Raw genomic sequence first — 27,615 nt, forward strand, 5'->3', positions numbered from 1 at the left:
AACTCTCATCAAAAGATTTACACTTTTGTGTGCAGTTGGTGGAAAAAATATCAGTTACCAACAAGTAGTACTCCTAATTTGAAGGACTGATGGCATGCCCGGATAGGTATGTTGGCTCTAGGCCTGTTTAATTATACAGTAATAACAGCCTTGATATATGAGTCACACATACCTTTATTATTATTATTATTATTATTATTATTATTGTTATTATTATTATTATTATTATTATTATTATTATTATTATTATTATTATTATTGTAGCTTTAAAGGTGCATGTCCAAATCATGCGTAAAAAGGAGCTATGCGTCTCAGACTGATATAATGTGATCAGAAAACTAAAACGATACAATTTCACCATCAAAACCAAATTCATGTCAACTGGCACAATTTGTCTTACCTGCTGTGTTTGCTTTGGTTTGACTGCAAAGCCGCATAATTCCGAAAATTATATATTTTTTAAACAAATACAGACATTTTCATATTCTTTAATTGTTGTGGCAGGAGAAAGTTGCTTGTAACGATGTCACCTGATTGGGATTGAAAGAACTTTGGTAAGAAAAAAAAAAATTCTCCCCACCCCCACAGAAGAGGAGACCGCCCACCAGAGACAGTCAACCCGAGACCCCTTATAGATTTAAAAAGAGAGGCTGCATTCTCAGACTGACACTTATTCAACACTGCCACCTTAAGCAGATTACTTTTGCGCTGCCTGTGTCAAATACGTGGTTCACTTTGCCTCTCCATCATGTTTAGGATGCTGAAACACCATCTTCACCCGGGCATTTTTCTCTTCTTCATATGGCTTTGTCACCTCATGGAACATCAAAAAGTTCAAGGTAAGCTCTCTTCATCAATTTCCGCTTAATCTTTCCGTTTTTGAAAAACTTCGACTGCTGTCAGCCACAAAACGCGCACGAGTGTCGGATACTTACTGCAACCGTGAAACTTTTTAAAGTGAGTTTCCATTTTTCCCGCTGATAAAACTCTCTGTACATCAGACAGTGCGTGCGTAAAGCGTCCATAAAACAGGTGCCGTTTGGGACACTTCAAAGTGAGACTATATGGCAAGTTTTGCAGATCTCGCCAGGCGCACGACTTAAGCCGCCACGCCGTGTTGGTGGCAGCGTCAGCCTTCCATAATACCTGAACATATTCAGATACTTTTGTTTGAGCGTTTGGTGTCTCAAGATCTTGCGGTCAAACCTGTAACAAACTTCAGAATATCCACTGTGAGTTCATGGGCGTGTTATTTATTTCTCACGCGCACCGATAGATTGCTTTTTGCCAAATTACGTGTTAAATTATAACAAAGAATTAGATAAGAATAAAACATATTATTTGTGGTTTCAGAGCTTATAGCTCAAATGGATATGCCAGAAATCTGTCTTCAATTTAAGATATCCACCAGTTCGTGAACACTTCATGTCATGTGTGTCTGTGTCGGTTTAGACATCCTGCTGTTGTCTGGATCAAAGGATATTTTTGTGCCACAGAAAGAGGAAAACTTCTGTTTTTTTATTTTTATTTCATTAAAATAAACTTTATATAGCTAATTTGTTAATAAACAAGTCATAGTCTAGTGTGTACATGTCTGGTATATTGTTCTGAGGCGTTACAGACGGTGGTGTGTTTAGCTTTGTAACCTAAAGACCGTGGTTTTCTGAAGGAGATTGGCTGCTATTTAACGCTGTCTAGACTCTCCACTTTCTGTCCAGTGATAACAAGCAGGGTCTGAGAATAAAGGGCAACCCCCCTCCAAAGATTTTTCTTACTTTTTTGGTTTGTGGCTGCATTGTAAGGGCTGTCAGTCACAGATGGGATAGGCAAGTGTTAACAGTCTCGAGAAAAAAAGAATCAGACAAAATACTGCCGGGAGGGCGAAAGGGGAGGGAGGGAGCGTCTCGGATAATACGGGCTGCGTGTGTGTCTATAGTGCGTCTGGGTCAGCGGTTTCAGACGTTCAACGTGCGACATTCGAGCTTTTTTTTTGTTTGTTTGTCTGTTTACAGCTGGGAACTGCTGGTTGCAGCAGGGAAAGAACGGGAGGTGCCAGGTGCTCTACATGCCCGGGATGAGCAGGGAGGAGTGCTGTCGGAGTGGAAGACTCGGAACGTCCTGGACCGAGGAGGACGTCCCCAACAGCACGCTCTTTAGGTGGATGATCTTCAATGGCGGAGCCCCCAATTGCATACCTTGCAAAGGTGGAGGTGCACTCATTTCCCTTCGTTTCCACATCATAAACAATACACATCCTCAGTCAGTAAATTAATCCCAGTGATGATCTAATTTACATCCAACCAGCGTGCGTAAATTAATCCTTAGTACGCTCTATATGCGCCAGAGTAAGTTTACGCACAAGCCCAACATCCTCAATAGCATCTCATAACACAGATCTTTTATTTTAGAAACCTGCGATAATGTTGACTGTGGGCCTGGAAAGAGGTGCAAGATGAACAGAAGAAGTAAGCCGCGCTGTGTGTGCGCACCAGACTGCTCCAACATCACCTGGAAAGGACCAGTCTGCGGCTCGGATGGCAAGACCTACAAAGACGAATGCGCATTGCTGAAGGCTAAATGTAAAGGCCACCCTGACCTGGACGTGCAGTACCAGGGAAAGTGCAAGAGTAAGTAGGCTAAATATTGTTCTTACATTCTATCTGCTTACGAAACTCCTCATTTTTCAACGCTGCAAGTGCTACGAATCCAGCGGCCTGTTCTAATTTTTCATGTATTTCGTGTCATTTTTCACAAAAAATTCCCATTTCTTTGTCTCGACAGAGACGTGCCGTGACGTCTTGTGCCCCGGCAGCTCCACGTGCGTTGTGGACCAAACAAATAACGCATATTGTGTGACGTGTAATCGGATTTGCCCCGAGGTGACACCGCCTGAGCAGTATCTGTGTGGAAACGACGGGATCATCTATGCCAGCGCGTGTCACCTGAGAAGAGCTACCTGTCTTCTAGGCAGATCTATTGGAGTGGCATATGAGGGAAAATGCATCAGTAAGTCTGCAACTAGAGACGTGAGAGCGTGAGACTTCACTCCCTGAGAGCGCCTCCAGCCACTGACTTTGAATATTGTTTGAGTGCATTTTCTTCCTGGCCAGCTCTGCAGTTATTCACCGCTCATTTTTGCCAACATTCCACCGAGGAGGGGGTCTTTGAGAGAGAGAGTGTGTTTGGTAGTTGCTTGTGTTTGCTCAAGAAATGATAGACATCTTATTATTTCCTGATGTTGGCAGCACTATCCCATATGGGAGAGAGGGAAAGAGAGGGGGAGGAAGAAAGAGAGCAAAACAGGGAGTGCTGGGGGCCATGAAGACATGCTTCAAGTTAACATTCGAGTCAGATGGATTTGTATCCAGAAAGCAGTCAATCAAAGTCATGTAGTCTTAAAAATGCTAATTAAAACATGACTACATGTTAACCGCCACAAGACCTGACCCTATAAAACAGGATTTAGTTTTTATTCCTAGCTTAGTTCTCCAAAAACTCAGCAGTCATCTGATCCTGCTTGAAAAGCATTCATGATAATCCATCTAATCAAAGATTTCCCTTGTGCTGATTCCTTCCTCTCTCCTTCTAGAGGCCAAGTCGTGTGAGGACATCCAATGCAGCGCGGGGAAAAAGTGTCTGTGGGATGCTCGGATGAGCCGAGGCCGCTGCTCACTGTGTGATGAGACCTGTCCAGAGAGCAGGACGGATGAGGCGGTGTGTGCCAGTGACAACACCACATATCCCAGTGAATGTGCCATGAAGCAAGCTGCTTGTTCTATGGGGGTGCTGCTGGAAGTCAAGCATTCGGGATCTTGCAACTGTAAGTAAATAATGAAAATATGAAAAAAAAGAGAAACAAAACAACTCCCCTTCCCCTCCAAGCAAAAGACAATATTCCATGTTGCTTCCCCCAACAAAAACCCTCCTCTGAAAGTGCCCCCCACCCCAACTTTCCCCAAATTTCCACCCCAGCCACACCACCAAGCACAGCTTAAGCAAGCAGAAAGGACTTGGGAATGGAAGAACTTGCATGACGTTGTCTTTGTCGCTGGCTTTTGTTCTTGTGTTCTTGTTGTTTTTTTTTTTTTATTTTACTTTTACCAATTCTTCTGCAAAACAAAATAACAGAAAGGTGTATGAAAAGGCATAAATCTATATCAGTCGACTCTAATGGGAGTCTGATAAAAGGCTAACTTCATAAAAGTAACGCAAATAATAAAATGAGACTAATTTTGTTTGCAGTGGAACAATCCTGATATTTAAATATCTAGTTAAGCTTATGGTCATGCTAGTGACCTGCAGGAGCAGGTTGCCTTAAATCTCATACCGTTTTTTAATCAGTAATGGATTATTTTTATGATAGTGGTCATATCTTTACAGCTTGTAAAATCCATGGTCACATTGCTATTTTAAAGGTAATGGTGTATTTGTGTTTTTGTATTATTTCTCTTTTTTGTTGCTTTTGGCTGTAATCAATCAATTCAAAATGCACTGCCTCTTGTGACATACACCACACTGCCAACATGTCAATAAGAACAGAATACTTTTAAATATACTCAAATGATGTGCATAAGGTGATTGTAACATTGGTGCCATGATAATGATTAATTAAGACAATGGATTTTAAAATTGATAATCACGTAGACTACCTATCTGTAGACCAGACTGAGCCATCCATACGCTCGCAAATCTGGGGGAAAACCATCAAATTGAACAATAGCCTCAAGGAAGTATCAAATTTACATTCCACGTTGCTATGTTAAAGAATGTCTCCTTGTTAGTTTCTTTCTCCTGACTGAGTACCTTAATGTGATGTGCCTTAAGGTATGCAATGGAATCCAAGGGACCAACTTTATGATCACCTCATGAGCTAAATATAAATGTGATAGTTTACAGTGTGCAGGATAAGCAGAAGAAGCTTGTAGAAACACGCTCTCTTACATCTCATCTCGTCATTAGAAAAAAAAAAACGTCTATCAGCTAACTTCTATTGTTCGTGCTGTTTCCACTGAATGTGTTGTCTATCAGAATATGTATCAGAAATTACAAATCCATTTGGATTGATGAGGGACTGCCTGTTTTTTTTTTCTTTTTTCTTTTTTGTATTGTCACTCTTGCTCTTGCTTGTGTGCTTTTTTTTTTTTTTTATGTGTCCGATGTAAATCTCTTCTGTAAAAAGAAAAGAAAATACCTCAGAACTGTGTTGATGATCTTTGACCTGCTTGCTAAGGCCAGGCTGTGACACAGAGTCCTCCCTCCCTGTATGTTCGAGTCAGAAACTAAAATAATGATAATAATAATAATAATAAGAGCAAAGAAAATAGCAAATCCAAGAACACAAGAGCACTTTTTTTGTGTTACGTGTGTCTGCTTTCAGGAATCTGTCCAAAAGAGACCCAAGCCACTGGAACCATCAGACCCAGTGCCTCCCTACCCGCCACCTAGCCTCCCCCCTAACCCACCTTGCAACCCCCCCCCCTCCCAACCCCCTCCTCTCCCCCACCTCCCATTCATCCCTCTTTTTTCTCTTGTTGCAGCCCTGACTTGCTAGATTATGTAAATGGAAGTTGCATAATTAGGAATACCACAGTAATTATTGATGCCAAGTCACACAGACCACCCCCACCTCCACCCCTCACACACACACAAACACATACACACAAACATAGACACACACACACACACACACACACACAGACACACACACACACATACATAAACATAAACATATATAAGCAGAAAAAAGGGAGGCTGTGTGCCAGTGGCTTTGCTGTGAGCTTTTTGTCAGAACATTCAGTGATATTCTGCGCTGTTGCGGTCCATATTCATACAACAGCTACCATATATTCTCCCATATAGCCATTACAGAAGACCAGGAGGAGGATGAGGAAGATGAGGACTCAGACTACATGGCCTATGTCCATTTATCTTCTATACTGGATGGATAGGCCCCCATCACTAGGGGAACAGTCCCAGGGCAAGGAATCATGTCCATACTGTACATTATGTGTATGCTTATTTATTTTTTAAAGAAAAAGGAAGTATACATATAGTTCAGTCTGCTAGATGTTTATTTATACTTTTTTGTGTTTTATAATTTATACATTTACAATGTCAGGCTTACTATCTACCATGATATATTGTGTTACCACTCATTTTCCCCTTTTTTTGTTGTTGTCCTTTTTACTTTCTTTTTTTTATCATGAAGAAATATATTTGTCCAAAGAGAAGCAGTGTTATTTATTTGTCATGTTACCGTGTAAGTATAAGTCCTCTACAAGCTGTAAATTGCATTCCCTGAGCTGTAAAAATCTGCTTGTTACTGTCAAATCTCTATCACAGATGTCTATGTCACACATAGGTAAATGCATGTTTAGGCTGTGTGTTTATTTATTGGGAATATATCAATCATTTTATGTACAGAAGTGTTTCTGGTTTGTTTACAACTCATAATAACTGACCAAAGGGATTCTCTCAATGGTTTTGCAAAAGAGCAATGTAAAAGGTGCAACACAGCAGTGATGAAATGGAAGAGAAAAAAAAGAGCCATTTGTTTTTCTTTTCTTATAATTTTTTTTTTTTTTTTTTGGTTATTCTTCAGTTTTAGCCCCTTAGATTTGTTTCTACACAGAGACAACAACTTTAGACATTATTCAATAGCATTTATTTTGTCTCACCACATTAGAGCAGAGGTAGACTTTGGATGATACTTGATTATTTCAGAAACAATGTGCCATTAACATTTGTGTGCTGTCTTCTTGCCAATGTGCTCCATATTGCTCTCGCAGAGCTAAAATAGAATTAACGTACTGCAGTACTCGACACTATATCAGACTTCATCACTTTGTTTCTTTTTGTTTTTTTTGTTTTTTCTCAGAATGCATTTTTATTTTCAAACATCACAAGAGAAATACAAAATTCTGTTATGAATATATAGTTTTGTATTTTTTATGTAAATGTCATATGTACATACAAAGTTTGATGGTATTTGTACAGATATGAAGAGTGAAACAATAAAAGTTTTTTTCCTTATACTTTTTCTGACTCTGTTATGTTATTGATTTATGGATAACATGTAGTTAAATGTATCAAAATTTCAATACATGTGTTCAATTCAAAGGAATAGTTGCACCAAAATCATGTTATAGACCTACACACAGCATAGGGTTGGGCGATATGACAATATATGACATAAGCTTTCCATCTTTGTTGGAGATTTTACCATACTGTTTATATCACAGCATCTTTACCTTTAATATCTCTGAGTGTATTAGAAAGTTGTGGGCAACTTCACAAATTAATGAGCAGGATATTGGATTTTCTTATGATTTTTGCATCAGTGAGACGATACACCTCACTTATCAGTTATTTAAATCATTTGGAGTGGCCAATAACAGACATTCCTGTCTGTTATTTATGTGTAAACAGGATGTCTGTAGATTTCCCAGAAAATTTACTATAACATGATCGCAATATAAAGAATTCATTATAAGGGATTTGATCCCTATTGTCCACCCTTAATGCAGTATGCTCCAAAAAGCACTTGAATACAACATTTTACACGTTGTGCAACATGATATTAAAAACAGCAATTAGGAGTGTTTTAGTCCAATAATCACTACATAAACTTTGTGGTTGGTTTTTAATGGTTTGTTTTATGGATAAGGCTTCTATGTGCTCAACAAAACGACATTTATAATTTCATGAACTAGTTGCTACATCACATGCAAGAGCACTTTAAATTAATTAAACTCATTAAAACCATCACATCAGAATAAGAATACGAGCAAGCTCATACATGTTTTGAAAATCAACCAAGTTTAGTAAACATTTGAAGCATATCTGGTCCACAGTTTAGTGGCCCTATATAATCTGAATTATATAGTGACACAGTGACCTGATCAGTTAAAAAAAGGGAGAAAAAAGACAGGAAGAGTCTGCTATTTTGAAGCGATTACTAGACACCCAAATTCCTTTGGAAGTGGTGACTTCCTTTCCATAAACACCATCATCGTCGTTATTTGTGATATGAAAAGAAAATCAGTGGTTTAAGTAGACGCTAGATATGCCTGGACATGTCTCACTGTATGTGACACATCCCTGTAAAGCAATTTTTAGTTGCTGGCATCAATCCTCCAACTCTGTCAGCTCAGCTGTCTCATCCACCCGCTGTTCCGCTCGTACTGTTTGTTCCTTCGTGGTCGCCGTACGTCATTGTTGACAACAATCATGGCGTCCTCAATGTCACTTCTGGGCCTGGGGCGTCTATCTGTGATTAATGCGGCTACTAAAGTGTTCCTGAATCCTATCAGGTAATTGCATATTAATTTTTTGTTAGGTTTTAGTCTCGCAGGTGTTGCTATGAGTCATTCTGTGTGAAATATTTGACTAAAGACGAAGCAAGTAGGCCGTGTGTCTGTCATATCACAGGCTAACAAGTGATAGTAAGCTAGCCAGCGTCAAAGCTTAATGCAGTAAAATAAAGCATGCATTTCGTTTTTTATTGAGCACAAAATGAGAGTTTATACCTTTATTTAAGTTTGTGCGGGTATACTTTGTCTTTACAGTGCCTGGACTATAAGCTAATTTCAATGTTATCCCGTGTCCTTACCATCCTTACAGCACTCGGCTAGCCAGCTAATTAGCTAATGCTAGCTCCACATAGTCATGAAATAAGTTTAAGAGCAAACGCAATTAAATGTTGTTCGATGCTCACTGATCTACATAACATGTGCTGCATACTATCACTAATTTATGGCGAGACAAGGGACTTTATTAAATAACAGACCTCACTGGAAAGGCCAATATCACTCACTGACAGCTAACGTTACGGTGAAGTAGGGAGTATACTGCTGGCTGCAAAGACACCAACAAATATATCATTAAAATAACTAAATACAACCTATATTTTCATGTTTAGACACAGCGCATTTCTTGTTGTAACAGACAGCTCTGCAATTATACTACTATGACTTTATTTGGTATATTTCATACTGAAAGATGTAGCCTAATATGCTTCATGAAACATGGACAAAACATAAAAGAGTGGTCAAGTTATGAGCTGTCACATTAATGTATATTCTGTTCGTTTCAGTACTATTCATAATGTGTAGCGTATATTATCACCTTATAGGACACGTTCACCGTTTTTCAAGTCTGTCTCAAAACAATAGTCAGGTGCCCAAATGACAACTGAAAGAGGTTGTTTTTTTTTTTTATAATAAAAAAATAATCATTCCTTCTGTTCATACTGACCATTAGAGGATCCCTTCATAATGCACTTAAAAAGTAAGTGATGGGGGACAAAATCCACAAGCCTCCTTCTGTGGAAAAATGTATTTCAAAGTTCATCTGAAGCTAATATGAAGCTTCAGATAAACTGTCCAGTCCATCCAAATTAGTCAAATCAAGTAGATATTTTTCAAGGTTACAGTCTTTTTAGTGCCAAAGTCCCTGTTTTTGTTACTATACTTGTACTGCAGCTCAACAGGGAAACACTGTTTGAGGAAACACAATGAGGGAATTTTATGCTAAAAAGACTGTAAATGTGACATCCACTTGATATGACTAACTAAGACCGCTGAAGCCGCATATAAGCTTCAGATAAACTTTAAATTGTTGCACAAAATGACTGAGTGGACATGCTGTGGATTATGTCCCCCATCACATGTATTGAAAGTGCATTTGAAGGGTATCTTTTAATAGAATGATTACAGCAAGGAAAACCTCTTTCAGTGGTCATTTGGGCACCTGGCTGTTATTTTGAGATAGTCTTGAGAAATTGTGAACTGTCCTTTTAAGGCGATAACATATGCTACTTACTATGAATAGTACTGAAAAGAACAGAATGTCCATTAATATAATAGTTCATTGTGTTACCTTGGGCTTGTGGAAACAGTGATTTACATTTTTCACCTTTTCTGACATTTTATAGACCAAATGATTAATCAATTAAGAGAAAATAATTGATAGATTAATGGATAATGAAAGTAATTGTGAGTTTCAGTCCTAATGTCACTAGATACTATTTGGAATTATGGATAATGTCATATTTTAACAGTATTGTAACACGACAACCAGCAGCTATTTCTGAACTAATTTGGCAGACTAGCTTAATGAAATGAACAGTGACTTTGTTACCTTATCAACAATAGTAATGATTTTATTTTCAGTCCACAATATTGCCACATAACAAGGTACTGATTTAAAAATATCTCCCAGCTCTAGTTCAGCATGTGGACTAGTTGACAGTGGTTGGTGTTTATGAAGTACGATGTCCTCTGTAACCACATTTGTGCTTAAGTCTGCAATGTATGATGGTCATAAACAACATAGATTAATGTGAACATTAAGGCAAGGTAGAGCAGCAGTTTCATCAGAATTTTTCAAGCAATATCAGAGTTTATCAGGGCTTCAACTTACGTTAATTTTCTTTATTGATTAATATGCAGATTAGCTATTTGATTAACCAGTTGATTATTATGTTGATTATTAAATTGTAAGAAAGTAGTGAAAATGCAAATCAAAACCCAGGGCAACATCTTAAAATTTCTTGTTTTATATAGCCAACAGTTCAAAATCCAAAGATAATTAGTTTTCTATTATATGGAAAAGAAGAAAATTCCCACATTTGAGAAGCTGGAACAGATGAATGTTTGGCAATAGTCGCCAATTCATTTTCTGATGATTAACTTATTGATTAAATGGCTTAATTTCAGTTTGACAATTTTATAATGCGTGATCCAGTGTATTTTGTAGAAGGAGATTTTTATTACTTTTAGGATTGTTTTGCTTGACTAAATAAAACCATATGGCTTTCTTAGCTTTTATAAGAAGACTTATCGTGCAAATAAAATAATAAATGTCATGTTTGATTGCGTTGCTTAATCATGAGATGCATGGTTTTGTTCAAGTGAAAATGCTATTGTTGAATCAGAAATGAATGTCACGGCCTAAACGTGAGTTAATAAAGATACTAATGATAACAAATGGAGACCTTTAATTACTAAAACAGATTGTTGGCTAAAATGGTTGGCTTTCGTAATGGAAGAAGATAAAATCCAGATCAATATTTTTAAGAAATAATGCAACAAACTGTTACATATGGTCCTCATTTTCAGAGTAATACATTTTACTTGAGGCTTGAACCAAGAAATGTTCATTAATTGTTTGACCTTTGATTAAACATTTACTTTATCAAATGTGACATTGTAAATTTGTGTATTGCATCAGCAGGCAAAAGCTCTGAGGGTTTAATTTATAATCCGAGAAATGGAAAAAATTAGGCAACTGCTCTCATATATTTGGGTTTTTTACCTGGTAAATGACTAAACCTAATTATTAGTTATTAGGGAATTTTTGATCCGTTGACTAATCTGTTGATAAACCAATCATTTCAGTACTTGAATTAATTTTACAAGGTTTTGGTCGTCCAACCTTCACCAGATACAGTCATATCTATCATACCTTTTTCTTTAGGTGATTTAAGGAACAGAATATCAATATATTATGAATTAAAATCATATTTATGTTGAACATTTACACCTGAAACCATTGTTGTGTCAGTCACAGTGGTGTGCTTCACTTCTTTACTCATGTTTTAATTGTAATATAAGCCCATACAAGGGAAATTCTCGGTGTAAAATTCCTACATTTAAAATAAATATAAAATTGTGAAAATGTGATTATCTGGCATTATGTGGAATATGATTATCTGGAGTTGTCCCACCCTGGCGGGGCCATGATGGCACGTTGCTGTTTTGTGACAGGACACGGCTGCACATTCACAAAGAGCTACACAGTCCTCTACTGACAGATGACCACAGCCAACATTAAGCACGTCCTGTCATTAGGATGAGAACGAGAGTCTGCCAGAGATTCACCAGACAGAACTAATAGGTGGTGGGGGGATTCCCTCCTTGTTTCTTCCTTTTCACTGTATCCTTGCCCAGCCGCGTCCTCCAAGATAGTCAGCAGTTGCAGAGTGTAACTTGTTTGTGTAATGTTGGTCTTTGTTGCTCGCCTGCCTTTGGCGGTTTTTGATTTGCATGTAATGTCTGTCTAATGGTTTTCAGGTCTACAAGCACATCAACATCGAGGCTGGCAGAGAAACCAGGACAAGACACGCAACTTATTACAGTTGATGAGAAATTGGTAAGGATCCCTCCCTGTTCAACGTGACACACAGATTGGTTTTTGTCTGTTCCACTGTCTTCCAATTAGACAGTGCATTTCCACTTTACTGGAAAAATTGTTAAAAAACTCTCCTAATCCGCTGCCAAAGTGAGCTTGTATAAGACAGTAGGCTTTTGTAACAGTGTGATGGTAATGGCAAATGTTACCATTGGTAGATCCGTGTATGCTCACAGCTCCCATTAATCCTCTCTTGTTTGATGACAAGGTATCAAAGATAACTAGTGAGTATTTAACCAAATTGAGCGTAGGTGAAAACTTAGTTTAATATGAAATGTTTTACACTGAAACTGAGATCAGAAAGATTGAATTTAATTTACCCATATTGCACATTTTATAGGGTTGTCTCTACTGTTCAAAACTACTAGTTAAATGTAAATATATTACAGTTTTTATGGTGGGGTTTTTTTTAACTCTCCAATATTCTGTCCGCCCCATTTCTATCGATGAGAGTACACTTCTCAGTACAGTATAATACTATTTAACACAACCATAAACTACAACCTTCAAAATGACCATGAAGTTGAGTCAACTTCTCTGTAAAACAGTTAAACTTGTGTGACCTTCAGCTTTTAGTTCGTGATTCTCTTCGCTATATTATTTTTGGAGCAACAGCATTAATAAATCGGCTGAGGTAACTTACTCAATCCCAAATTATGTGCTCACAGTGACCATTTAAAAAAAAATGAGGAAAACAGAAATGAGACTGGGAATCTATTTGTGTCCATACCACAGTAGCATTATTTGTAATATCTACTAATACAATAGTAAGACTGAGGGTATTGCTGTTTTAGTGAAGGTTCGCCATTATGTGCGTGTGCGTGTGTTGCGTTTTAGCTTCGATGTGTACAACAGAATGTGTTAAACCCAGGTTTTCAGTGACTGGCAGTGATCATTTGAAGTAACGCCAGTGACTTATTATGTAGAACCTCTGACGCTTGCTCCAGGGCTGTCTGATTTGCATCAACAGCAGGATGTTTTGAAATATCTGAAATATTGACATGACATGGTTTGCATATTTTACAGGTCTTATCCAGTTCTGTTTTCTTCTCTACTTCCTATAAACCAAAATGTGATCACACACTGACACTTTTAAATTAGAGCGCTCAGGTTGCAGTCAGTTATCTGGGCTCCATTGCCCTCGAGGCAGTTTACATTTGTAAGCTTAATCTTAATGTGATTCTCTGGTAATTTAGGTCGATTGGTTTAATTGTAACTGACGCCCAACAAAGTGTTTTTTTTTTTTTTCAAGACTGATTTGTTCTCTTCATCTAATGTTCATCGTTGTAGCTGGAGCACATTTGTATTGTGTATTCTTTTTACTGATGAAAATGTGATTATGGGGATTTGTGTATTGATGCTGAATCAATCAAAGAAATTCACTATATTGAGCTGCAACGATTAGTCAATTAATCAACTAGTCAATTGAAAGAAAATATAATAGAAAAATATTTTGGTAATCAAATAATCGTAATTAAGCAAAAATGCCAAAGATTTGATGGTTCCAGGTTCTAATATATGAGATTTTGCTGATTTTCTTGGTTTTAAATCATAGTTAATTGAATATTTTTTGGGTTTGGACTGTATGTCGGGTAAAATAAGACATTTGAAGGTGTCACATTGTGTTCTAGGATGTTGTGATAGACATTTTTCACTGTTTCCTACTGTTTTATTAACCAAACAGTTAATCGAGAAAATAATCTGCAGATTAATCAATTATGAAAATAATTGTTAGTTGCAGCTTTATCACAATGCATTGAAGAATTGATCATTTTTTCCTAACCATATCCAAAAAAAAAAAAGGGTCTGTCACCATTTTGTGTATCCTGCATGTGAAGACATGTAAATCGGTTGTGAAATTATAATTTCAAAACGTTTCCACTCATTCCTGTTATTCAGCATTTGGAATTTTAAATAATAGAATCTCTATGAAGTGAAAACGCTGTATTTTTCTCTGTTTACCAAGCAGCTGGAAAATACATCTGTTGCTTTCTTTCAAGGCTTTCCATGAACGGTCATTACGCTTGTCAACTGATGTGGCTTGGACTCACAGCATATCCGTGAAAGCACTTGGTTTCAGTTATAATTGTTTAATCAAAGCTAGTTCGCAGAGCAACAGGTGACTATGAAGCCAGGTGCAGCTGTATTTAGGGTAACTCTATATTTCATCAGACAAGGTCTTTGGTGCCTCTCTTTTCATTAAGTGCTAAAGCAGAGCCTAAACAGCGATAAGCATGCATTTCAAGTGGCCAAGGTCAGAAATGTACCAAATGTACAAAACAAAGAGGGATCTTTTGAAGTGAATGCTTTGTCATTAAAAGACGAAGGAGATAGGAGATAACGCAGAACGAGGGAGTTTAGGGAGAATGTGGGAGTCTGTTGTGGACTTGTTTTGGGGGGTGGTGGGGGGGGTGGAGGGGGGGGGGTTGCTGTGTGTGGGCAGCGTCAGTGCGCTTTTGTCCCAGACCAAAGCTGACCATACTGGCAGACAAACCTTTGGCTGGGCGGAGTGTCTGTCTCTGTCCTCTCAGTAGGGGCCACTGAGAGGAACAGCAGAGGAGAGGAAAAAAAGGGCCTCTAAAAAATGGGGAGGGGGTGAAAGAAAAGAAGCTTGCATGGAAAAAAGTTTGTGAGACACCCTGAGACTCACGAAAAAGACAGTGGCCACTTCAGTGTTGTCGGCCACAGAGGTTCCTTTGTGGCATGCTGTTGCTGGCGACGGCGGGAAGTACTCTAATGCTCACCCAGACAGACCAAAAAGAGAGGCCCTCAGCTGTTTACAGTACAGTGGTCTCCGTCTCACATGGAAGAGGGCAATGAGAGCGCTCTCCCTTTTGGGCATTCAGTGTATATCAGCACGCTAGTCATTCATCAGGCTGTCAATAAGTGTGAATTGCTTTCCGGTTAGACCAATCAAACAAAGGTCTCGATCCACTGAGAGGTTATGCTGGGTTCACGCGCTGTCTCTCTCTCTCTCTCACTCTCTCACTTACTCTCTCTCACTCTCTCTCTCTCTCTCTCTCTCTCTCTCTCTCTCTCTCTCTCCCTCTCTCTCTCTCGAGCAGCCCCGAGGAGAAAGTAGTGTGCCGCTCGCCTGTGTAGTGAAAATTTCTGAATAACCTAATTTAGATGAGGTTGCATTTTGGCCTGGGCAAATGATATTTTGAATTCTCCCTTCGAATGTTTGTATGACTCATTATCCTGTCCTTAGTTCTCATCTGTCCAAAAAATGCAAACCTCACAGGAACTTGTGTCTCTACAGTTTGTTTAATGGCCATCTCCATTACAGTCAGATTTAGGCTGTGAAGGACAAGAATTGCCTGCGAGGCAAAAATATGAAATCATCCAAGAAGAGGATTTTTAATGGTATTTGTGAACAGTTTTACTGCAGACGGCAGGCAGAAAAATAATGGGAAACTTTTGACAGGCTAATTGTTGAATCCTCATGTTTTTATAATAATCAAATGATGTGTAATGTGAAAAGCGTCACTTGTAGTGATGAACACAAACAGAATTATCATCTGACTCAGTTCTACCGAGCGTCTTTTGACACGTTGTTTTGGTTTTCCAGCCCACGACTTGACTGTTTTGATTAGATCTGCAATGACTAGTCAATTAGTCGATCGACAATAATTAACCGGCAGCTATTTTGATAATTGATTAATCGTTTTAGTCATTTTTAAAGTAGAAAATGCCAAACATTTCATGTCATTTGTTGGTAAATTCAATATGTTTGGATTTTGCTACAGTTCGATCACCAAGCAGGCAATTTGATGACGTCTTTGAGCTTCAGGAAACTATGACAGACTGTTTTCACTGTTTTCAGGCATTTTATCGACCAAATGATAAATCAAGAAAATAATCAACAGATTAATCGATAATGAAATAATCATTAGTTGCAGCCCTAGTTTTGATTCACCCTCACCACATCAGCGTTATTTTCAGCAGTAGCAGGCAAAGAGCTGAAGATATTTCCCTCAGGTGTGAGTGGAGACCAAAACCAGAGCGAAAAGAGAATGAATGCTAATGTTGCTCCTTGTCTGATGGATAACATAACTAACAAGTTTGCCGTATCGATTTGAAAGGTGAAAATATGTCAGTTTTGCCGTCCCCGAGTGGTACAAGAAATCAGTTAATGCAGGTTTAAAGTCTCAAGCAAAAATGTCAAGCTTCTAGCTTTTGTCTAGCTTCTGAATTGTGCTGCTTTGATTTATCTTTTATGTGATAATTATTAGAGTCGTTGGTTTTTGGCTGTTGGTCAGATAAACTATTTTATGATGTTACCTAAGGCGTTAGGAATTTTGATGGCCATTTGTAACTACTTTTAACTAGATTCTATGTTTTTTTTTAGACTGAACATGAATTGATTAACTTAGAAAATAACTGGCAGATTGAATGAGCAAAGTAAGTTTGATGCAGACATCGACTGTTTTCATTTCTTTCCTCGTATTAAACATCTCACGAAAATGGAAAAACCTGCCTAAAGTTTTTACATCTTTACAAGAAGATCTTTTTAAAAGCGTTGTCTGAATTTTGGAGATAATTCCAAAGAAAGACCTGCGTGATGGAGCCCCAGTGCCCAGAGCTGTTCCCTAGAGTGCCCATGCCGACCTGCTTTTGTTTGTAATTACTGTTTGATTAAGCATGCTGGGCAGCTCCCAGGGTCCGGCTGGCTGGCCACTGATACACAGCTTTACACGGAATGTCTGCGACCTCCCTCAATTAGAGTCCGGCCTTTTGCTTTACTCTCTGGCCCTTTGCAGAAACAACTGCGCCTATAACCTTAGCAGCTGCTTCAATATGCGATAATACAACATCTCCCACATATGCCTGAGTGGCTGAGTGGCTGGGTGTCTAGTCCTGCTTCAGCCGTGGCCAAGTGCGCTCCCTCTCTCCACATAAAGACAACACCATAATCTTAAAGCGCTTGTGAAGCCTTGTTATAGAGTTCTCTAAAGGCACTGGGGTTTTACAAGACAGAGGGGGACCGTTATTAGAGTGCAGGGAATTGAGGGGGAAGGACGGAGGAAAAAACGGGGAAGGGAAGAGCTCCTTGTCCTTGAATTGGTAAGCCCATATGATGCTTGGCATGTTTAGTTTACTAATCTGAAATCTCTGGTTTCTTGCAAATTAAGAGCACACCGCTGGTTTGGCGAGTCACATCACATCTGGACAAAAGATGTGGGATTTGATTTTGGTGACATAGTTGAGTCTAAAAGAAGGTTGTTGATTGTTTTTTAAAGCCCTACATTGAAAGATCCTGAGGCTGTCAGTCAAGATTTATCACACTAAGATATCAGAAAATGCTCCGATACAAAAGTCACTCAAGGGTGCTGTTGTTCAGCGCTACGCAATTGGACACGCTAGTTTGCTTAGTGACACTTGGGAACTCAATTTCTGCAGAATTAAATGTGTTTTTTAAGTGTGTCATTGAGCAAAGTACCTTCAACCGCTCCAATCTCAAACTGGTATTTGCTGTCACATTTAAAAAAAAACTGCAAGAAAACCTGTGTGCAGGACAACGAAGAAAGAGAATCATAATAAAACACGAGCTATCCCAAGTATGGGTTATATTTAGCACAAGCAGTTTAAGTCTGCAGTACAGGGGTGTATATTCTCTAAGCCTGTCTAGTCTCAGACACAGAGTGACCTACAGTGGAGCAGACCACATTCACCACCCCACCCCCCTTCCTCTCCCTCTCATCCTTCTCTCCTACCCTTCCTCCCTCCTTCACACATAGACAACTTAAGTGTCTGTTTTGTCTGGTTGCCCTCTCATAAGGCGCGCTTACGCGAAAAAATCTCTCGGCTCAAGTTTGGAGTAGTGGGTCAGAGGATGTTGGTCTTTGAAGAGTGCCAGACAAGAGGCTTTATTATGTATCATCCACTAAATAGTATTTCATTCATTAACACTCTCTTCCATAGAGACTAAGCCTCTTAAGAGGACTCCTCAGCCTTGTCAGCGCTGGCTAGTTTTAGGAAGTGTCTAGCTGCTAAGTGTAGTGTTTGCAGAGTGGATAAAAAAAGGCTGGTTGCTACTTCTGTTTGTCTGCTCTTCCATTTATTCATTAGTTAGAAGATGGCAGCTCTTTTCCATATTTTCCCTCCCATGTCTTTTTCCTTCCAAGCTGTTAATTGTAGGTTATCGTTAAAACAAAAGGCCGTTCTGAACATAATTTGTGTTTCTTTTTGAATTTTCAACATATCACGTACTATTTTGCAAGGTGTACTGTTGTTGCACTGTTTTAGGGCTACAACTAATGATTATTTTCATTATCAATTCATCTTCTTTTTTTTTATTAATCTGTTGATCTTTCAGATTAGAAAATATCCAAAAAATAGTGCCAAATGTCCATCACAGGTTCCTAGAGCTTAAGTGGAAATCTCAAGAATATCTATGAGTCCAAAACTGAAAGATGTAGTAAATAATAATAATAATAATATCTGTGAGTTAATCTGTTAGCTTCTGCAATCTGATCTAAAATCACAAAATTTGGTTTCTATTTTGGTTTCTATTGACATTCTGTCTGCTGTATGTTAGTCTTATTCATCAGTTGTTTTAGATTGGTTCACTTGTTTTATTTCACTTGTTTTGGGATATAGACAGCTATTAGGTTGTTTAAAGGAGTTTTAAGTTGTCTTTAGGATGTAATATTTCATTGTATTGGAGATTCTATTCATGTTTTGTAACTGCAGTGTTTCACTCTGATATTGTGATGTACTTTGAGACATATTTTGTGTAATTTGTTTCATGTTGTTTGTCTGTACTCACTGTTGCTGCCTATCTTGGCTGGGACACTTCTGAGGAAGTGATTTCTGATCTCAACAAGGTTTTCCTGGTTAAATACAAGTTAAAAAAACACAGACAAGAGCAGCAAATCCTCAATTTAAGCAGCTGGAACCTGAGAATGTTTTGCAATTTTACTTGATAAATACCACACGCATCATTTATAAGTTGTTTATATCGCATTTTACTTCTAAAAGGCCATTTGAACAAGTGTCTTTGAGATGCATCTCAAAGACAAACAAACAAGCGTGTCCAGATCCAGGATATTCATAAACGACCCTCCCACACCTCCTCTATCCTGCCTTTCTGATCCTCACCGGTATGTGTAACGTGAGATTCGAGATGACCCTCACGCCAGCTGCTTCTCGTTCTCTCGTGCTGAACCGCACCACACACCCACACATGAGCAAGCAACATAATATTTGTTTCTATTAGAGACGCCCCCTATGTCCAATCAGTAATTGGCACGCTTTGTACACTTCAAAGACGTCTGAAGGTGGGAACCGGCGGAGACTGATGAGTGAGGCTCTTGGTCTGGGTGTGGGCCGGACACTGGGGGGTTAAGGGTGATGTGTTTGGGCTTTCACCACATGCTGACTCAACATGATTCAGCTCGGCTGACCCTGTGACCCCTCCTGGCTGCCAAGCTGCAGTTTTGGCATACGGGCGTTCGTGCTCTGATAGGCTGACCGTACTCATGTCACGGCTTTCACGATGTCCACCGCGACCCATCACAGGGTGGAAGAGAAGCTAGAGATGTTTTCTCTGAGCCAGTCGTGCACAGACGTCCGTTATTTGTTTGTCTGTTTGGTCACTGTTCTAACAGGAAAATACACTGTATACCTCAGTTTGGATTTGTAAACCCTAACAAGTTTTAAAAATAGGAGTTCAAGGAACGATGTGTTTAGAAGATGTGACCCACTATTTGGCCTATTTTTCTAGGATCAGAAGACACGCATGTCCAGTTTCGGGCTGCAAATGCTGATTATTTTCATTATCGATTGACCTGTTGATTATTTTTTCAATTATTCAAAATAGTATCATCATCATCAGATGTCTTGTTCTTTCCGACCAACAGTCTAAAACCCAAAGATATTCAGTTTACAGTAATATTAAACAGAGAAAAGACGCAAATCGTCACTTTGGAAAAGCCAGAACCAGAGAATGTTTGATGTTTTGCTTCATAAATGACTCAATTATTTGATTATAAAAATCATTTGTGATCAGTTACCTGTTGTAGAATGAACTAGTCATTACAGTACTAGTCTGGTTGTGTCTGTTTGTTTGTTTGGGATCCCCTTATGAATAGTTATTAATTAAAATCCAACAAATATGTTAATTCCACTGTTTCAATACCGTAGCTTCATGTTTTTTGTCTTTCTCACATAGTCTTCGCTCACCAGTTAATAGGAGAGTTGATCATTTTCACAACTAATAATTGAGCCGTCCAGGATCATTGCAAGAACAGATGTGAATGTCCTTTTTATGGTTTGTTTTAGGTTTAAAATAATCCTCTTTTTCTAAATGGGCACAAAGGGAGTATCAAGTGATTGAGTGAAAAAGACGCGGCTATTCAATTCACTAAGTGAATGAACAGTAATGTGTTCAGAAGACATGGTCCTTACACTCACCTCTTTTCAAGTCCTCGCCTACACTCTGCCAAAACCCCATGACGCTCCAAGCCCCACAGTATGAACCACTATTCAAAGCGTCCCATGCAGTTGATATTTTCATCAAAATTGGCTGCAGAAAAAATTCAAGTGATGTGCGTACCTTTTATATTACAATTTTCTTAAAGACATGTAAAAAAATGGATTTTTAAAGCTTGTTTTCTTACCAGCAAACCACTTTTTTTTTTTTTTTTAGAGAAAATTACATTTGCTTTCTTGGCAAAGATAACCCTTCGCAGAGATGCCTTACATACTACAAATATCCTTAAACTGTCCTTCCATTTGGAGCAGATCTGCAAATGATATCAAAAAGACTACAGAGACCATATTTTATATCACTGAGCCGGCAAAACTGGGTCTCATATTCCACTGTATAAACTGTGGGAAATTAACTGCAGGAAATTCAGACATTGACCTGCAAATCATCCAAAACTGACAAGATGTGCTAAACTATATGGAGACAGTATTGGCTGGAAGACAGTTTGAGTAAGTTCAGTGTTAAACACATACAGTAATAGATGCTTTCTCTCAGTCTGGGTCCAGACCAACACGTCTATGATTTATTTAGTGATTCAAAAAGATGAGGTGTTGTGTACATTAACAGCTGTTTGAATGGTTTGAAAAAAAAACAATTGAGGTGATTATAGCTGTGTAGCAAGATTAAGAAAAGGGGATGTCACCTTCCTGTGCCAGAGCTGGACAAATAGCATCAGAAAAATGGCCACAATGATCTTGAAAAGCGTGTATGAGAATGACGCAGGTATACAGGTTGTTGTAAGTCAACGTACAGAAATGACGGCCCTTAATTCACCGTATGTCTTTGAATGGGACAAACATGTCAGTAGCTGCTTTTGAATCAGAGCAAAATAACAACCCTTCCCCAAGAGAAAACGCTAACATGAGCAGGATGATAAATAACCAAATGTTCTCGTAAGTTCTACCAATTCGAATAAGACGGGTAGCTTTTTAACCAACTATAGAAATGACACATCTATGCATAGAGGAATAAGTACCTGGATGGACTTGAAATATCAGTTACATTCACCTGAACACAGTTTATATCACAAATGTTTGATTTAGCATTTTTTTTTGCACCTCAATATCCCTCCAAGAATAAGAAGTAGTGTCTGTTTAAATAAGCACTGCAATATTCCTTATACTTTTCTTGCTGATATGTGAGTATTTTCTTCTGTTTTTCCCACTTAGTCATACAGAATTTTTTTTTTCTCTTGTTTACACAAAAATCACCCAACCAGGTCTCTGTTGGAGCACTAGGGCTAACAGCTTTCAGCATTCTGGTGGGCCCAGCGGCCCCACAGCGACAAGCCCCTATGCTCTTTATTTGGCATGTAGCCTGGAGGTGTCAGAAATATCGACACGCTTTCACGTGACGGAGACTTTGCTAGCTTTTTCCCCCCCTTTCTTAAGCTCTGCATTCTGTCTGCCCAGCCAGGTATTGTAGGGCTCCGTGAAGGCCCTGTGAATAGTGTCAAACTTGATAGTTCTCATTTTGCTTCCTGTACATGGCAGAAGAAAAAGTGCCCACCGTGTGGGTTTTCCTTTTGTGATGGCCCTCTCTAGTCTTCCTGGGAACACACCACATTCCAGCCACAATCATTCCCTTTGTGAATCCTGGTATTGTGGGTGAGTCCGTTATGCCGATAACCCTCCTAGCTTTCAGTGTAATGCATGCAAGTATCATAGAAGTCTAGACTCGTATTTGTGCAAACAATGCCAGATAATGAGCAGAGCTTTTATTATGACACATCCGCCCTCATTCATGAAGGACCTTTTGTGCTCATCCACGCCTAAGATGTGATTTAAGGTCTGCTACATCTGGACAAATTATTGCACGAGTTTACCATAAATGGGCCTCATGTGTCAGTTATGGTTTATGTAACGTACATACGCGTAACCATAGTCTGGCCTGCTAATCCCAAGGGCATAATTTCTAATGCGTCTCGGAGAGGGATTTTCATGCATCTATCCCACAGAACAGAGCAGACCACAGAGCTGCTAAATGTTCCTAACTGCAAATTTGATTTACCTCAACTGAAACGTTACTTCATATTTTTTTTTAATGATTTTTTTTTTTTTTGTCTTTCCCTTGATTCACAACTCCAAATGTGTTATGGATCACTGTGAACAAAGTATTTTAATGGTTTTTGCCTTTTCTCCAGAACTGTCAGGAAATTCTTCTTAGTTCTAGCTTTTGGAGTTCTCCTGAACCTTATCCACCGAAGATAAAAACTTTACTCCTGCAGAAGGTAACATTTTAAAACCAGTTTGATTACCTGCTGCAGTCTCCAAGTTGGAAAAAAAAAAACCAAAAAAAAAAAAACCTTGGCACCCCATTTTGTTGCTCTCTCGCACTGTCTTGTGTGTTATTGTGTCATGAACCATCCACCATTCCCCCTTTGGTGAAGAGAACATGTTTTTCTCCTCTGTGACAAGAAGGAATTGTTAAGGTTAAGTAGATAGGGCAGCCGGAAATAATTACCAAGCACTTGTGAAGTTTTTTCCCCCTTTTGTCCTTCTTTTCCTTTTCATTTGAACAATCTTTTCAATGTGCAGATCTTGTTTATGATTAAATTCAGTCTGGTCTTGCCTCTTAGCATGGCAAAAGACATTTCACTGAAACAAGCAGTAGTTCAGCAGTTGGACCTGTAATTTACAAGGCTTAAATACCACTGGAAGCTCCTTTGCCAAAGGAAAGGCGGGCTTTTGTGTGGAGTTCATGCAAAACGACCCCCTTTCTACAAATCAACTGGCAGATGACAGACAATGATGAAAATTTGATTCTTTGAAGTTGTAATGGCCATTGAAATGTGTAAAATTCTTGAATTGAAAGGAGAGCGCCCTGGAAAGCCCTCAGTCTTGGGTGGCTGCTGCCTGCGTGCTGGGAGGTTCGTCTGTGTTTTGTCGCCCACTTCCCATTGCTTGTTTGCTAATTCCCTGAAGAATTGGACCAGATCCTTGATAGGAGCTTGAAGGGGCACCAGTTGCTCAGGAATATGCATTTACGCCCCAAAGGCCCCTCCTCCTCCTCCTTGTTGCGCTGGCCTACTTTCTGATGGTCTGGAATAAATCACCTCAAGTATTAGGCATTAATTTCATCCACCTAGATGCACAAGAAGGCAGTAATATGGCTACAATATTCTTATTTTCTTTTTGTACTAAAAGTGTATTGAATTTAACGTTTTAAGAACACAAATAACTTGAATTACTGAACTTGTTCCTTGAGATACTAGATCCATTGAACTCTATTGGAAATTTACAAGCAATATAACAAAAAATAAAAATCACAGCAAACTTCTGACGGGTTAAAACGCACAAAACATTCATATGTAATTGTAACTGGTGTGCTGGTAAAGCTAAAAATGCCCGCAGGCTTGTGCGGCTCCCTTGAAGAGTGAACAAAACATCTCAGAAACAATAAAAACACAATCCACATACCTAGTTTGTTATTTTATTGTGCCAATAAAAAGTATTCACTCGTCGGACATTTTTATATTTAATCGTTTTTCTGACAATGAAGATGTATTTTAGCTTCTTTTGACCCCAATAAATCTCTGCAGATTAGAGTGAAGTACAAAAATATAAAACATCATGTTATTTATCACGTAAGTACTTTTTATAGGCACTGAACATTTTCCTAACCCCTTCGCCCAATTTTTCTGACATTAAGAACATGTTGTCAGTCCTCGAAGTTGAACACCTGCGAGCTAACTTTCGGATGACCCTCCTTTAATAACACGCACACATACATCTCTGCACAAACTCAAGAGAAAAAGACATCAGTCACCAAGTCAAACCAAAGTCCAGGACGACAGCTGGCTGGTGTGTCACCAAAAACATGTCAGTTTTTTATTTTCATATGTCAAAGAGGACTGTAGAAGCATGATTGCGAAGTTTCAACTCCTCTGTTGAAGCTTAGTTGAACCCTCTTTTTAGTTCTTCTAGTTGCAATAATGGTTTCATTTGAAATACACCAGTACAACTCTTTTGTCCATTTATTAATAATTAATTGTAATGTTATATTATTTTGCTGAGTTGATGTAAAGATAATTATTTGTCAAATGTGAAACTGATTTTAGCATTAACTCAGGATTATCACCCAAAAGATTGAGTGTTGCTTGAAAAATAGGAGCTGGAACGGGGTCAAGGACTCACAGCACATTAGTATGAACGTTTATTTGTAACATAAGATTATTATTAAGTGCATTTATGAGCACAAATTTGATTAAAGGACCTTTCTATAAAGAATGGATAGCTACAGTATATGTCTTGGTTCTCCAGTCTTAAATCTACATAAACCTGTTTGTGTTTTATTTCTGTTTGCTTCTAGGACATCACCAGCCTGACAGGAGTGCCAGAGGAGCACATCAAAACACGGAAGGTTCACATCTTTGTGCCGGCCAAAACGGCCATGCAGTCAGGAGTCAACAGCACAAAGAAGTGGAAGATGGACTTCGATACCAGAGAGCGCTGGGAGAACCCACTGATGGGCTGGGCCTCAACGTAAGAACCGTCCTCTGCAACACATATACTGAAATCTGTCATCATTATTTTAATTGAGGTTTGCTGAGTCTGCATGACTTTTAGCAAATAATTGTTGGTTTATTGTATGTTTATATATCCCCAAATCACAAATTTGCCTCAGAGGACTTTATGACTGTGTCTGTACATATAACATACAACACCTTTGCTATAAAGTTTTTGAAATTTGGATCATAAAACATTTACTTATGATATTTAACTTTAATTCTGTGACTATTGTGTGCTAACATTAGTTTTTTTTGCCTTTCAGTGCTGATCCCTTGTCCAACATGGTGCTCAGTTTCTCCTCCAAGGAAGATGCCATTGCTTTTGCTGAGAAAAACGGTAAAAATCTAAAACATTAAAGCAAGATTCTTGTATTGTACAAAATATAACAGTGAGTATACTAATCGTGGGCAATTGGTTCAGCTTTAAAATTGATACATGAGTATCTGTGGGATGAACAGAATAAATGAACAGATCATTAGACAGACAGTAAATCACATTAAAACACACACACACACAATTTAAAGACATTAATTATTAGTTGTACTATTAGAAGTAGTGGTAGTAAGTCACTGTTATTAGTAAGAGGGTTGTGATATTGAAAACATTTGAGGTTGTCAGTTTTTTGGCATTTACAACATCAGAGAGTGATTTAGTCAGCACAAGAGTAACTGGATTTTATCTGATCTCTAAATATGCGCTCTGATCCCATTTAAAGTAGAATCACTTACAGCATCTTATGTAACACATATCATCACTAGATGGTGACTAACAGTGTCTGTTTATTTCTTTTTGGTCATAAACGCAGTTATACTTTGAGCAGTCACACTTCTGTGATTTTTAACATGTTGCATAGATACAATACACATGGAATATGTAGGAAATGACATGTTGGAAACTAGGTATGAAAACCTGAATAACAGAACTTTGTAAATGCGACCCGCTGCAGTTTATATTCTCTGCAGAGATAAGTCAGTTATCAGATCCTTGAAGATAAACTCATTTTGACTATTATTTATGTTATATTCACAACTTATAAAACCTCTCAGAGTAGCGTTGTCATCAGGTGGTCGTGATAGTAACAAATAATAACCTTTATGGTAACAAATGCACCTGATGACAACGAGTGGGCCTCATAAAAATATTTTAAAAAATCAAGCAATAAAACTTTATTTAATACTTTTGATGTGCTAATAAGATCATTAGACAATTCCAAACAGACCTGTGTTTAGTTGGAGTTCAATACAGTTTTCTGTCTAGAAACTTTGAACAGAAAGTACACTTCAACTCAAACCATCTGGGAAAGTTTGTTGAAACTAAGCAAAGGAAACTGGCTTACTCTGTTTATTGCACCATGAAAGCGATTAGTGCAGTTCTGACTACACACAGCCTGTTGATGTCTACAAAACACCTCATTGCGGTTGGAACTCGTCCAAAATGAATATACGTGACGTTCTCGCCCTCATCGCTTACGCTGATGTTGTTTTTTCCTTCAGGTTGGAGCTACGACATAACAGAGAAAAGGACCTCAAAGCCTCGGGTGAAATCCTACGGAGCAAACTTCTCCTGGGACAAGAGGACCAGGAGGTCTGCTAAGTAAACTGAAGACGCCCATCTGTTAGTTGGCTTGACCTCAGTTTGTCCCACAGCAGACCTGTATAATTCTTGTCAATAAATGCATAATTATATCTGTGTAAACCAAAAATCTTGAGTCGTTATTACTTTTGTTCCTCAAACATTCACCTCATTACTGACTTCCTAATGTTTTCTGCTTGATTAATGAAGTGTTTGTCCTGCAAGTAGAGTTGAGCAACTGCAAAACAAAGGGGTTCATAATTATAAGAATTACAACCTGTTTAAACTAAAGGATAAATATATCTGTAGGCCAAAACCAGTTACATATTTCCTGTTCAAGTATTTGTTCCCATCCTGTTACCTGAATTGTTTTAGAGAGCTGAACAAATGGAATTTAAATAGGAACTTTTCTTACATTTTATTACTTTCTACCACTTTATTACTGCAACATCTGTGCAGTGAGGTTACAGTCTCTTTTATGAGCATTAGTCTAAAATGTGGCTTGTTCGAATTAACCTTCACTGTCTTTTTTTTTTTAATAAGGCCTGTGACATTATTTCTATTGTACAGTTTATTTAAAGTACAACAAATAAATGAAGTTACAAAGTGACAAAACATTGACCCACATGATATAAGGCTGCAATTATAACAATAACAATTATTGATTTACATGATGAATATCTTCTCGATTAACTGATTCATTATTCGGTAAATAAAATGTTCCTTAAGTCTTCAAAATGACTGCAAAACCCGAAGATATCCAGTTTATTGTCACATAAGACAAAGAAAAAGGCAGAAAATCATCACAAGTGGCAATTTTGCTTTAAAAATGACAATCAAAATAAT

The 27,615-nt window shown here is 38.3% G+C and overlaps 2 protein-coding genes across 3 annotated transcripts; both read left to right on the forward strand.

Moving 5' to 3' along the window:
* The first annotated feature begins 633 nt into the window (after nt 1–633).
* Nucleotides 634–7,034, forward strand: fsta (follistatin a). 2 transcript variants are annotated; one of them, XM_044376501.1, is made up of 6 exons: nt 634–839; nt 2,013–2,210; nt 2,409–2,627; nt 2,782–3,006; nt 3,590–3,820; nt 5,860–7,034. In XM_044376501.1, the coding sequence occupies exons 1-6, from the start codon at nt 749–751 to the stop codon at nt 5,946–5,948; spliced, it is 1,053 nt and encodes a 350-aa protein (XP_044232436.1). In that variant the 5' UTR covers nt 634–748; the 3' UTR covers nt 5,949–7,034. The 2 variants fall into 2 exon arrangements, with proteins under 2 accessions (XP_044232436.1, XP_044232441.1); XM_044376506.1 differs by having other exon boundaries at nt 635–839; nt 2,013–2,204.
* Nucleotides 7,035–8,183: 1,149 nt separating this feature from the next.
* ndufs4 (NADH:ubiquinone oxidoreductase subunit S4) lies at nt 8,184–26,892 on the forward strand. The gene is made up of 5 exons (XM_044376521.1): nt 8,184–8,312; nt 12,075–12,153; nt 24,998–25,170; nt 25,460–25,533; nt 26,691–26,892. Exons 1-5 carry the CDS (start codon nt 8,230–8,232, stop codon nt 26,792–26,794), a joined length of 513 nt encoding a protein of 170 aa, XP_044232456.1. The 5' UTR covers nt 8,184–8,229; the 3' UTR covers nt 26,795–26,892.
* The last annotated feature ends 723 nt before the right edge of the window (nt 26,893–27,615 follow it).

This window comes from Thunnus albacares, chromosome 2 (genome assembly GCF_914725855.1).
Source record: "Thunnus albacares chromosome 2, fThuAlb1.1, whole genome shotgun sequence".
NCBI classification, from domain to species: Eukaryota; Metazoa; Chordata; class Actinopteri; order Scombriformes; family Scombridae; genus Thunnus; species Thunnus albacares.